Here is a 14,233-nt window from a genome sequence, read left to right as displayed (position 1 = left end):
ACAAGTGCTTGTGCTCTGCAGCTGTAGTTTCTAGAGTAGTTAAAGGGGCAGTTACAAAAGAAGAAAATGCAAACAACCTTATTACATGGCCCACACACCTAATCTAGTGCCAGTACTCACTCAAGATCCTAAAGATCCAAACGTTTCAGGAACATGGAAGTTTATCTGGTCCAACAACATGCTGGTTCTGGTTTTGATACTACTCCACCTTTTTCTTCTTACTCTATACTGGCACTGTCCAATTTGGTAGCTCCCAGCCACACGCAGCATTTAAATTCAAATTAATTAAAACAAAATAAAATTAAAACATCAGGTCCTCAGTCACACTGTCCACATTTCGAGTGTTCAAAAGCCACTGGTGGCTAGTGGCTACCAAACTGGACAGTGAAGATTTCCGACACTGCAGAAAGTTTGATTGGACAGCATTGCTCCACACCACTGAAAAGGACCCTGCTCTCCCTGAAACAGATCTGGACAAATCCCCTTGTGCATTTCCATTTCAGTGACTGTGTCCGTGCTTGTGTACTAAGCTGGTTTTTTCCTAGGTGCCTGAAACACAGATAAACACCATCTCATCTTTTAATCTCTTTATTTTCTTTTGATGAAAACAATGAGTGATCTGGCCTCATCTATCCCATCACAGCCCATAAGCAATCCTTATTAATGGTCTTAACTAAAATCACACAAATCTTTGTTTCCTCTCTCTAATCAGCAACACAGCCATGTCTCATTCTCCTCGCTCAGTGCCTCAACTGTGAAATGGGAGTAAAAGGGGAACACTGGTATTTATTCTGGGGGACGGGGAGGCAGGTCATCTACTATCTATCCATGATGAAAGCCAAATAAAAGCTAAATGCTGTTTATCATTAGAAATATTACAGTAGTGTAGGGGCGCCTGGGTGGCTCAGTCGTTAAGCGTCTGCCTTCGGCTCAGGTCATGATCCCGGGGTCCTGGGATCGAGCCCCGCATCGGGCTCCCTGCTCAGCCGGGAGCCTGCTTCTCCCTCTTCCACTCCCCCTGCTTGTGTTTGCTCTCTAGCTGTCTCTCTCTCTGTGTCAAATAAATAAATCTTTAAAAAAAAAAAAAGAAAGAAAGAAATATTACAGTAGTGTAGCAGAAAGGACTGACTTTACATCACCAGCTATTTGTAATCAGTGTTTTTAACCCAGTGTGATATTAGCCCTTTCTTTCAGTTTAAGACATTAAAATACAAAGACCTTTTCAAATGGTGAGCAAATCACACCAGATGGCATTCAATCTTGGTGCCAACACAGGTTATGGAAGTAAAAGCTCTAATCAGCAGAACTCACTGACATGGATTTTAAAAACAATTGTGCATGCTGTTACTGCTTTGAAAGAGGTCATGTACTTTGTTTGAAACATCCTTGGTTCAGGTAAATCACTATCAATATTTTGAGTCACCCTAAAGCGATTATTCTAAAAAAAAAGTCAGTGAAACCTCAAACTCACCTGAATTATATACTTACCATTAACTGCAACACTTAAAAAACCCTGAAACCTAACAAGTTTGTTGACATCTCAGGTTAGCATTTTATTCTACTTTATAGATATTTAGTTGTGGCTAATTTCACAACATGTATTCTAGCACCTATATAATTCTCTGTATATATAGGCACAAGGCATAGTACTATATTCACCGATGAAAACTTTTTGAAAAATACATCAAGTAACTACTTATTTACAACAGGTATCGACACTGGTATTGCTTAAATCTTTACCTCTGGTCTGGTGCTTATTCTATTCTAGGAGCTTGGGAATGTAAACCAAACTCTTGGGAGTGTTAGAGTTTAGAGACAATCTAGAATTTTGAAATCCAAACCTAATGACAACCTCTGACCTGTATGGCAGGAAGAAGAGAAGACACAGGAGAGGAAGGTATCCAACAACAAAGAAAATTATTTTTCTGGAAGCTACGATTAGTCCCTGGTTGATACTGTCCAATTGTGATTGGCTTCAAGATAAGAGAGCAGTTTCCCCACAGTGTCATGAAGAGGTTCTTTAATTTTGACAAAATCTAAACTGCACCAACTAGAAATTAATGCAGAAATACATGGCAAGAAGCACTAAAAGCAAACTCCTTTTTTTTTTTTGCCAAGTTATTATTGTTGTTTACCTGCAGAGCATGAGGTGTTGATTTAAAATAGACTCCAATGAACAAATCAGAACTTACAGCGATTATTATTATGGGCTCTAGTGAACTTCCATATCTATTTTAGACTATTTTCATTTAATTTTGAATGGCAGGTAACTGCTGCGCACTCACATGACTACAAATAGAACCACCCCACTCCTCTTTTTGTCCATTAGGGTTTATTTTCTATTTGGTTTTATTAACTGCATGCTTCTCTACATTTGTATTATATCATTAAAAAGGACAGGATTGTGAATATAATTTGAAGAGAATACCTGCATTCAACTCTTCTCATCTTTCATTTTTTTTCTTGTAAATTGAAAAAATTTCACAATCTACCTACAAGGATGAATTTGAGTTAACTAAGTAAAGGGGACTGGTCCCCCCACTTGCTATGCCTTGGTCCCTGCTAGCCACCTGACTTCGAATAAAACATTTTCTCTTCCAAGCACCTCCTGTTTGCCCGTGCTGATTACTACTTAATAGTTATTCCTTTCCGAACTTAGATATTTAATATATGCCATATACAACTTCCCATTTGTCCCTGACCTCATGGACCTTTAATGACTCCCACTGACTGCCCAAAACTCCAACGGTTCTGCCATGCATTGGAGGGCTTCTACAAGCTAGCTTCTTTCTGCCTCTGGCTTTATCTCCCTCTCCATTATTGCCCAGAATCCACACTACAGCCACATCAGTCTCTCTGCTATTCCTAGGACACGCATTTACTTTTGTGACTCCATACTTTAGTTCACACAGTTCTCTACATCTGTGATGCTCTTCCCCTCTGCTCTATCACTAAAATCTCACTGATCTGTCCACATCCTGCTCAAGTGTCACCTCATTCATGAAGCACCTCTGATCCCTCTAGTTAAAATTACTCTGTCCTCTGGCCTTTTCACAGCTCTTCACTGATACTTTCATTTTATTTTTCTTTGTTGGCAGTTTACATTTTCCTCTTCTTCTCTAAATTTTTAAATTCTGTCTTATTTGTGAATCTACCTTCTTCACTGCTTAGCACAGTGTTTGCATATAATAGAGACCCAATAAATATTTACAGAATGGATGAAAATGATAATATACCAGATTTGAGGCAGGGACCATAACTACCTCTTTGTATACCAGAATCTAACACACCAAGAACACCCAATAAATACTGATTGACAGTTTATCGTCAAGACAGAAATCAAAAACTCAGAGGGTCTCTGGCTTTTAAAATTATACATCTGCATTTAACAAAACAGAATAGTATAAAACAAGCTAAGCTAAATCAACTAAATATATCAGGTGGGCTACCAGGTGGAGAGATGCCACACAACACTGTTTTGGGGATAGCCCTTCGCCTCACCATCATTCACCTTCCCAAAGCAGGACAGAACTCAGATTACTAGGGAAGGAAGAGGTATTAAAGTATTATATAAGTATTTCCTCTGATTTGTGGGACACGGAATGTTACTTGAACAGTAAGTTTCCATGGATTAAGAGAGAAAACTCGTACATACCAGGAAACAAGGAATTCTACCACACTCCTTCCCCGTAAACACTTTCTGATCAAACTGTACTTTGCAAAGAGAACAAACGAATCAACTCCAACAAAAGTAATCTGATAAGCAATCCTTCAGAAGAAATACAAGTCCTGGTCAGGGGGTTTTAAAAGTCAGTTTGAATGTTTAATTTTCAAAGAGCCTAGGAGTGGAGATTATGGTAAAATTTATGCTCCAGCTATCTGACTTACAACAGGAATTACTCTTTTTCCTACTTTGGCATTTTATATAATGTTGGCATTTCTTTTTTTGGTATTGTATGGCAGTACAGAAGAGCACTGAATGGACAGACTTTTCCCCAGAACATCTGGGTTCAAATCTCGGTTCTACCACACATACTACCCATACAATTTTCGATAATTACTTAATCTCACTGTGCCTTAGTTTTCTTTTCTAAAAAACAGAATAATAATAATAATAATAGTATCACCTTCCTTGTTAGCGTTGGGATAAGGGCTGTGTATATTATATGTAAAGCGCTCAGGAGAATAACAGTATACAGTAACTGTGACTAAATGTCAACTATCTTTAGTAACCTTTAGTATTTTTTACAAGTAATGTATTCTTCACTTGAAAAATGTTCTATATGAACCAGCCCAATGTCCATAAACAGTGAATAACCAAGTAAACTATAATCTTTTTCTCTACGTATATAGTGAAGACCTGGTATTGGTGCATAAAGGATGCCCATGCTTGAGTTTCAGAAGATCCCAACGTCCTTGAAATCATGTGCAAAAATGAGTGTTATCAGGTGTGAATGTGTATTATTCTGGGGAGAGGATCCACAGCCTTCACCAGAGTCTTATAGGGCTCGTGATCCCTAAGAATCAGGAACCACTGCTCAACCATCCCATTTTAAAAGGTATGCCCACATTACAGGCAGGTGTGTGGAGATCAAGCCTGAATAGTTTTCTTTTGTGTGTGTGTGTGTATGTGTGTGTGTGTTCCAGTAACATGTGATTTACAGATGTTGAAATTGGACTTTCATATAATTTTCATACAAAATAATACAAATACTATGAAATATTTTTAACCATTCAAAATGTCAAAAACATTTTCATTGAATAGTTTTAACTGAACATTATTCCCAAATATGTCCTTTTTGTGTATCTTGCCTTACTATTCTTATATGCTAGTTTAAGTGCCCCTTTCAGCAAAAACATCTGCACAGCTACACCAAGTTACAATGTTACTAAGCCTCCAGTTCCTAGTTCTAGTTTGGACCTGTAGCTTCCGTTTCAGATTTCCTTCAATATATGAGAACAAATTCATATGCTCTGAATAATGGAAACATATCACCCTTCTTCTGAATACCTTTCTACCTGTTTCCAAGGGTCCCACTCCTGGAATATCTCCACACCTAACTGCTAAGAGTTCCAGCAAAACAATTCCAGAGAAGGCAGAGTCACACAGACTTTTAGAACAAGTGCAAAGAAATACTTCCAGAAATTCAAAATATGACCTTAGTTCTGTTCCTACACAGAGAAGTGATTTTTGTCTTTGTCACTGTCTACCTCTCCCCTCTTCTTTGGACAGGTGGGAAATCTTAATTTTTGCTCCTCAGTAATACCATTTCCTTCTGCCAACGCATTTCAAGGGATTTTTACCCCAGTGTACAGTATAAAGGAGTAACCAAAGTAACTTCCGTCTGGTGCTGGCTGAGCTTAGCATGGTCCGAAACAGGCCCCAGCTCTACGTGACCAATACTAAAGCAGCCGACAGCAGGAGGCCCGCAGGGCCCGCTCCGCGCGTGTACCTGTGAAGCGGTCAGGCTGGGAGAGGGGGCCGCCGACTGGGCGTGGTGGTGGTGCTGCGGCTGCTGCTGCTGTAGCTGCTGGAGTGGCTGCTGCTGTGCTGTCTGCAGTTTGTTTTCAGATTGTGGCAACGGCTGTATTTGGAACTTGTCCGGTTGTTCCTGCTTTACTATCAGGTTCTTCCGTAGCTGTTCAACTACCCTTTTCTACCCCATGAAGACAAAAAGAAAGAACATCTATCAGAACATTGTTTATCAGCTCTGTGAATGGGCAGCAACTATACCTCTGACATCTTTCCATAACCAGCTTCATCTAAACCTGTGCCATCGAAAACTGACACATGCAACGCATGAGGAGAAACCAAGAGCATAAGACACACTTTATATGTCAAGGGAAACTGAGCCACACAGAGAGGAAAAGATAATGGAGATCCCACAGCAGAGCTCAGATTTCAGCTCCATTATTGGCTGGGTGTGCTAGGCTGGCAGGGTAACACAGCGTAGCTGTGAGGACGTGACTCTGGAGACACAGATTTCAGTTTTGCTACTTACCAGCTCTCTGATGTTCGGCAAGTTACTTAACCTATCTGTGTCTCAATTTCCTGTTCCGTAAAATGAGGTGATTAACAATACCCTTAGGGTTCTAATGAGTACCAAACAAGCTCCTGGATGTAAAGTACTCACAACTGTGCCTGGCGCATTGTTGGTAGTTTTATTTTTTCTATCTGATAACACAGACAGTGGCCATATTAATTTTTGTTATTCACACAAACATCATTTATCAGTTTCAAATATTAAACAGACTTTTTTTTTAAAAAAAGATTTTATTTATTTAACAGAGCGAGAGCGAGAGGGAACACAAGCAGGAGGAGTGGGAGAGGGAGAAGCAGGCTTCCCGCCGAGCAGGGAGCCTGATGCGGGGTCGATCCCAGGACTCTGGAACCATGACCTGAGCCGAAGGCAGTCACTTAACCAACTGAGCCACCCAGGCGCCCCTAAACAGACTTTTAAACAGAGAAACCTTGATCTCAGAAATATGTCATACAAACAATACTCGTTCTGAATTACTCAAATGTGTAACTCATGAGCAGGACCTCTTTGATGGGATAGGATCTGCAGAAACATGTACATTTGTTTAGGCAGAGGAGGGATTTAGTTACATGGGATAAAAATATAAAAACTAAAGTTTCTTGAATATTCTAGATCTTATTCAAATCCAAGAAAAATGCGTATTTGGATACTTTCTTACTATAATATATTTCAACAGAATGTAAGCTCCAGGGGCACCTGGGTGGCTCAGTTCTTAAGCGTCTGCCTTCGGCTTAGGTCATGATCCCAGGGTGCTGGGATCGAGTCCCACATCGGGCTCCCTGCTCGGCGGGAAGCCTGCTTCTCCCTCTCCCGCTCCCCCTGCTTGTGTTCCCTCTCTCACTGTGTCTCGCTCTGTCAAATAAATAAATAAAATCTTAAAAAAAAAAAAAAAAGGAGGTAAGTTCCATGAGGGCAAGGACCTATTTTGTCCACAATTATACTCAGGGCTGGAAGTATGTAAGCTAAGTAAATGTCTCTTCGCATGATGTGTAAAGTGATGGGGACCGGAGACTAGCAAATGACTCAGAGAACATGTCATATAAAACCATTTGGGGCCAGACTTGGGCTGCCTCTCTTGGCCTAATGGCTAGAAGCAAGTATAAGCAAGTATATACTTTCAAGTGAGTTCACCAGCTGAGGTCTGTTATTTCTGATAAAAATAGACTGCCATGTTCTAATACATATCATGAATGAAGAAAAAGAAGTAAAGGAAGATCTTTAAATAAAGGGTTAAGTGAAACCATATGGCCAGGCTGATTTCAAACCCCCCCCTTATGATTCTAACCAACTTCATTGCACATATCCTCTAAAGAATCCAAACTTGTAAGGTTACTTGCTTAACATATTTGAATATTAAAATATTTATAAAATGGATTTTTAAAAACTTTAAGTCAATATGAAATATATTGTTGAGAGAATTTTTTATATTTTTATTGATTCTTTTTAGGCAATGAAAATATCCTATAAAGGCCAATGGGGCGGGGGGAAGTCTGCTAAACTTTATACTCTGCTAGCACTGCCTCTTTGAGCAAATTTTACAAAGAAAAGAAAAAAGGGTGCAGAGTCCAAAGTCTTTGCAGAAACCAACTGTAGAATAATAAAAATATCAAATTCTTATAAAAAATTAACTTTCAAGTCTTCAAAATCCTATTTCTCAAGTATAAAAAGACAGAGTAATTGAACTGATACAGTTCGGGAGAAGGGCAAGTAGCGGCAGTCGTGCTACAGATAATTTTGAGGATCGTATCACAGGTACATTTTTTTGCTTGTTGACTTCAGAACAGTAAGACATTTAACAATTAAATCACTATTTAGAGCTGCTTTCAGTTCTCCTCCCTAAGATATAACCAGCACTAAACAAACGTAATAACGAACTAGCTGAAGTGTAGCATCAGTAGCCCAAGAAAGGGACTCTAAGAACCTCTACAAAAAACCCCAGCTCAAATCAGGGGGAGGAGAGAAACCATGAGGAAATAATAGAACACAAATGTGACACCTGCCAAAAAATAAACTTTGAACAAAAACAGCACAGGAAACGAAGTAATTACTCTACCAGGCACAAAAGGAAAGGTACTTCTTTTCCTCTACAGCCATCCCCGGGAAATACAGCGTGCTCTCCTACTTACTACCTAACTGGGGTAAACTAGAAGCAAGAGACAAAGCCCAGAACCCACTCCCAGCGTCGTGTACAACAGAAGGGAAGAGTAGGGGAAAGAACGAGGAAGGGATGCAGGCTAGAGTACTCTGCAGCCATATGGCTAGAACGAGGTGACGACCAATCAGAACCAGAATCAGCAAAGTGGGAGTCAGTGAGTCACACTGCATTCACAACTGTTCCTCCCCCAGGGCCTGAAACAAAGCCTGTGGAACCTGTGGGGAGGCACCGAGATCAAAATACTTGCAAACCTGCATTAGTCTTTGAGAGAAGGAAAAAAAAAGGAAAGAGAAGAAAGCCGCGCAGATGGGACAGGGTCAGATCATACGAGCTGGGTAAAATTTTCTTTGAAAGAAGACTCTGGTATGTTTCCGAGTGCTGCTCAGAAATACATTGCCCCTGTCCTCCTTACTGTGTTCCCATTAGAAGAATGCCAAGCTTGTAGTTGTGCAAGTCTATGAAATTTTTTTAAAAAATCAAGGTCTAAGGGAAGCATTGATGCCTCTGTCACTTAAATATCACTGTGTCTTGAAAACAAATGATGTGAAGTTAGGGGAGCTCTGCAGTGGAGGCACACCTTAGGCGTACAGAAGCCCTGAACACTCTTTCAAGGGCAGGCTGATAAAGGAGCTGCCATGCACTTTTCAGCTGGCTTTCCTAAGTTCCACAGCCCAGTCTTGCTCTAGAGCTTAGTCCTGCAGCTCCGGCAAACACACCAGTCACTTTAACTCCAGCAGGAGCCTGATCTGGATCAGTACCAGTTATACGCGGCAGTCAGAGAATACAGCTATCAAATTTCATAAATTTTAGCTATGTGCTATCAAGCAAAGTTCTTAAGTATCCTCTCACTTCCACAGGAAGTGAGCCTATACTTTTATTATTATGTGTTTTAAACAAAGAAATCATGACTTCTGCTGGCCATTAAATGAAGGTTATACGAAGTAAACAATTTGGTATTTTCAATGTTAGTCACATATAAAGGAGACCTTGAAAGGTAGCTAATTATCTTGGAACGTTAACCTGAAGCTTTGAGAAAGGGCTAAGTGTCACACACTGGCCATTTGTCACTGACTAATAAGTTAATGAAAGTTAAAAAGAAAAGGGGGCAGGGAGAGAAGGAGATGAGAAAGGAAGAGCTGTAGAGAATGAAGGCAGAGGGGAGGGAGAAAAAGCCAGTAATGTATCACCTTCTTTCCTTAATATGTTTTCTATAACAACAGGCCAATGGGCCTGGTGTCCGGAATGGTTAGTACCGCCCCCTCCAATCAATCCATCTGTCAGGAACTGCTCCATAAACCCAGCATGTAATTCCAAGCTTCAGATTCCCTTGACATTCACCTCACTAGGTTTTATCAGGGCTTGTTCAGGCAAAAGAGTTCACAGAGCCTGTAACACTTCAAGTCACAGTTTCTGAGACAGGTAGTCACGGTGATCAATATTGTGACATTCAGCGATATTATCAACATGTTCACACGACAGCAAGACAGATCCCAAAGAAAAATACATAAGTTTATAGGTACGACTCAACAGAAAATCGGGTTCGTTTTTCAGCTACGTATGTCAATCACTCCAAGTTCCGGAAAGATGGCAGGACACCCCCCCTCCAATCAAGCCACCACTTTATTTCCATCAAATTCTCACACAGATTTTAAAAAGCTTCTCTCAAAAGGAGCTCTAGGTACCAGACCCTGCCTTCCATAATTGCATGTCAGCGATTCACCTAGTCACTCCACTTCTTTGTGTTCCATTCTGCATTACCTGTTTTATATCAATTATGATAGGGCAACCCCCACTCAGACATCTTCTTACAAGATACTGCCTTAAAAATTCATTTTTTTGAATTTTTCATACATGAATCAGTCATACAGTCTGGAAATAGAACCTGCACCCTTCATACCAGAGACCGAAAGAGACTTGTAACTTTTCACAAATCTGGAAAGTCAAGAACAAATCTTACCTATCTTCCTACCTAAAATGCAATGAAAAAATTTTCCAGGTCTTCAGACTCACCAATTGCTCAAATGAAACAAGCGACACTAAATTCTGGTGTACAGAAAAACTAACATGGAGAAATTTACATTTGTGGAAGTCAAAATGGAAAAAAAAAAAAAACAAACCAACTTTCTACTCTCTGAAGTTCAACCACTGCATTTAAAAGTAATACCAATATTCATCAACACTGAAGACACAGGAAGGAGACAGGATAACAATCTTCAGAATGCTACTACATAATTATCCTCTAATGAATAGGGTATATGTTACTGACATAAAATTCGTGACAAAATTAAAGGAATTAAAAGGAAATAGAAAACTGAGTGAATATTCTACCATTTTATGAACAAGAACACAAAGAAAAGGCAATAAATTCAAAATCAGCCCCCTGCTAATGCAGTAAGTAAAATTCAAGGAAAGAACATGCACTGAAGTTATTAGAGAGAATGTTCTAGGGGAGACACGCAGGACAGAATTTTGACAGAGAGGAAGGAGGAGGAATATTGGCAGCAGCAGATATAAAAATATACTTAGCTGAAAATAACTACATTTTATTTGTTTTGTAAGGAACTAGGAAAGTTTTCCCCAAACTCTCCAATACTCAGTTTCATGGTTAGAATTAGACAAACAGATTCTAACCTATTAAACCTTATAAAAAGGGATATGCCCTTCTGTTTGACAGAAGCAGTATCTACAACCACCTCATCTTATACACAGAACTGTTTATGCTGTCTACTAAAGAGGATCTGCTTGATCTTAGAGAGCTGGGAACACTGATGCTTATTTTAGAGCTCTGCAAAGTGTCATGGAATTTGAACAGTACAATATAAATGAATTAAGGACAGTGGTTGGAATTACCAGAGGTTTTTTTTTTTTTTAATGAAGTTCAAAATTCTCCACATGGATGCTTAACAGATGGTGGAGAATACACATGTCATGGTACTGATTAGACTTCGGCTTACTTTTTTAATTAAAAAAATGTTTGTTGGGGTTTACTCTTCCTTCAACACACACACACACACACACACACACACAATGATATTTAAATCAATAGGTTTCACATCCTATCTCCACAGGAAATTAGACCTTTTATTCATACCAATGGGATTTATATTCCATGTCCATAGGGAATTAGACCCTTTATCTGATAGCCTGATTGAAATGCAGTTTACATTTTTCTTACTTAGTTCATTCATGCTCTAACAGATAAACTCCACCCTTCCTTATGCGTGACTATGAAAGACTGCTAAGATTGCCGTAATCAGATGCTGCCTAAACCTAGGGACCCTTCTAAGAACCTGGGAACTGCCTTTATTTGCACCCAACAAGAAAGAGTGTAGCTGTTGTACTCAAGAGAGATGTGTCCCCTAGAGCGCTTCGGTTCTCCAGGATATAACATACCTGGATGGGAGGGCAAAATAGTATAAACACAGAGACAGACTTAAAAAAGAGCACTGCATGCTGGGGATGGTCGTTGTAAGATACTTCTCTACAATAAAAGACAAAGGAAGGCAAAATCAGAACCCATTTGGCTTACAATTAAGTTCTCTTTGAAGCACTAAGCTATACTGTCCTGCCTATTTCAGAAAAATATTGAGGATCAACTGCATTAACGATGGGGAGTGCTTTAGAAAACTGTTGAGGGCAATGTGAAAATAAGGGATGATAACCAATGAATAATACAATTTGTCTAGTAGGAATTTTTAACTGACAGCAACAGCTACTTAAATGTGACTTTGACTTCCAAAGTCAATTATATTTCAATCACTTGATTTTTAACATCTAGTCAAATATTTTTGTGTTAGTTTTTTTTAATGGTAATCACCAAAAAAAAGTACATGATTAAGAAAGAGAATGCTACCTGTTGTCTTTTCATCTCAAAAATCAAACACATTAAGAGAATATTTCCCTGTACAGAAATCTAGGTGCGGCCCAGATTTCTTATACCTCTACAGCGGTTCAGGGCCATATTCTGAATGCATAAAATAGATGTCCAATTTAAATGTAACCTGACCCAGCAAACACCCTAGATATAGTAATGAGAACAGCAGAAACAAACATAAGAACCATTTATAATCTGCACAATTTAGCTGCTTGCTAATATAAAAAAGTGCCTGAATCTTTGTGTTTATACCACAATGAGCTATGACACGGACACTATTAATTTGTAAATTAAGCTCCAGTTCATCAAAATGCATGCCCCTCTGTAACTATCTGTTACAGACCTGCACACACCATGAGCTTGTCATTCATCATTCCATGGCTCTATTCCACAACTTAAAAGGCAGCATTGCCTTGTTAATGTCAGAGTTGTCCCATCCACTATAGAAATTCTCTTTGCTCTGTCCTGAAGCTGCTGTGGTTGGTTTTCCTCACTAAAGAATGATGATTGGAGGTTGCTGTGCAGGAGCTGTCCCTGGCAAGTTGGATATGAAAATACAATTTAAGCACAGTAATGATCCTAAAACAGGAGGAGGGACAAGGGGGAACAAAACCAAAAACCTCTATTATTTTGTGGGACACTGCTCAGATAAAAGATGGTTTTGCCTACTCCCAAGCCCTGGGTATAATGAGAAACGCAGGAAGACAGAATAAGATGCTGGAAGAGGTTAATCTAATAGATAACCAAATTCTATGCAGAATACATGTACTAGGACATGAATCAATCATGTCTAAAGGCGAGGATTTTTTAACAATCCTTAATTCTGCAGTTTTATCTTAAAAGAGAGAAAAAGACAGACAACGGTATTAGAACGATATACTCTGTTAGGCAAGATACATCAAGTAGAAAATATTCTATGATGAAATGCAGTATTTTCCTTGCATGTGAAAAAAAGTAAGTCTTACAAATCACTGTAAACACTGACATTCTGAATTGGGAAGTATCTTTTTTTTTTTTTTTTTAAGATTTTTATTTATTTATTTGACAGAGAGAGACACAGTGAGAGAGGGAACACAAGCAGAGGGAGTGGGAGAGGCAGAAGCAGGCTTCCCGCGGATCAGGGAGCCTGATGCGGGACTCGATCCCAGGACCCCGGGATCATGACCTGAGCCGAAGGCAGACGCTTAAGGACTGAGCCACCCAGGCTCCCCTGAATCGGGAAGTATCTTTAACAGAAGTACATCCTGAACAACACTCCTGATGTTTAAAAACATAATTGTTATCTCTGCCATAATAGTATAAACACATAGATTTTAAAAAGATTCCAAAGCTACTGAATGAGAGTCTCTTAATTTCACAAAGTATTTGCTATTTTAGTAGTTTATCACCAAATATTTGTTACAATCACTTAAAGAGAAAAATGAACAGTGTTACAAATTTGCTTTCTGACAAGACCCCACATAAAACAACATGGAGGAAGCAATTCCATCACCTATGTAGGCTGCCAAGATGAGAGATGGTTAACTTCAAGGGACTGGATCTTCCAAGACACGTGACAAAAGATGATTTGCACTACTCTGTGTTTAGTCTGAGTTTTCTGCATCAGAGACAGAAGAAACTTGAACTCATCTTTCAGAATTTCAGAGCGGGTTTGCTTTTTTGTTTTAACTTGTCAGTACTAGAAATTTTATTAAAGAGAGCTAGAGATTTAGCAATATAGAAGAAAAGCATGAATAATCTCCTAATGAATAAAAAGCATTTGGTTAAAAATTTAAGTATTTTATCAGAGTCTTAAGTGTGAAGAAAAATATTTTTCACAGGCTATGAAAACCAATAAATCCAATCCACGAGTCTCTATATGAATACTTAAGTTTTCACACACACATACACATGCACACGTACACACACACATACTCCAAGCTTTAGAAAAGATGGCATGGCTGCAGTAAAAATGATTTGTTGTTTTTATCTTCTTTCAGCACACTTCTTTGTACTAAAGGTGGAGCCGCTTTTTACCTCTACTGTTCTCCAGTTTCCATATCCAACAAAATTACTGAGGTGCAGGGTCAGAAGAGAGGACACTGTACTGAACATAAGATCAGTCCCTTGATTTTTAAAATTAGACTTTATTTTTTAGAGCAGCTTTAAATTCATAGTAAAGTT

At 39.1% G+C, this 14,233-nt stretch overlaps 1 protein-coding gene across 25 annotated transcripts in view; it reads right to left on the bottom strand.

The window, feature by feature from the left end:
* The window catches only part of PHF21A (PHD finger protein 21A), a 190,241-nt gene that overhangs the window by 45,549 nt on the left and 130,459 nt on the right, over window positions 1-14,233 (bottom strand). For all 25 annotated transcript variants that reach the window (XM_081798239.1, XM_081798236.1, XM_081798251.1 and 22 more), the window contains one exon: window positions 5,454-5,657. In XM_081798239.1, the coding sequence (XP_081654365.1) occupies window positions 5,454-5,657 (204 nt within the window). The remainder of the gene's footprint in view (window positions 1-5,453; window positions 5,658-14,233) is intronic.

This window comes from Leptonychotes weddellii, chromosome 11 (genome assembly GCF_054177405.1).
Source record: "Leptonychotes weddellii isolate Sample4059 chromosome 11, ASM5417740v2, whole genome shotgun sequence".
Taxonomy (NCBI): Eukaryota; Metazoa; Chordata; class Mammalia; order Carnivora; family Phocidae; genus Leptonychotes; species Leptonychotes weddellii.
The sequence above is the reverse complement of the archived record's forward strand: the minus strand, read 5'-3'. Positions and strand labels throughout refer to the sequence as shown.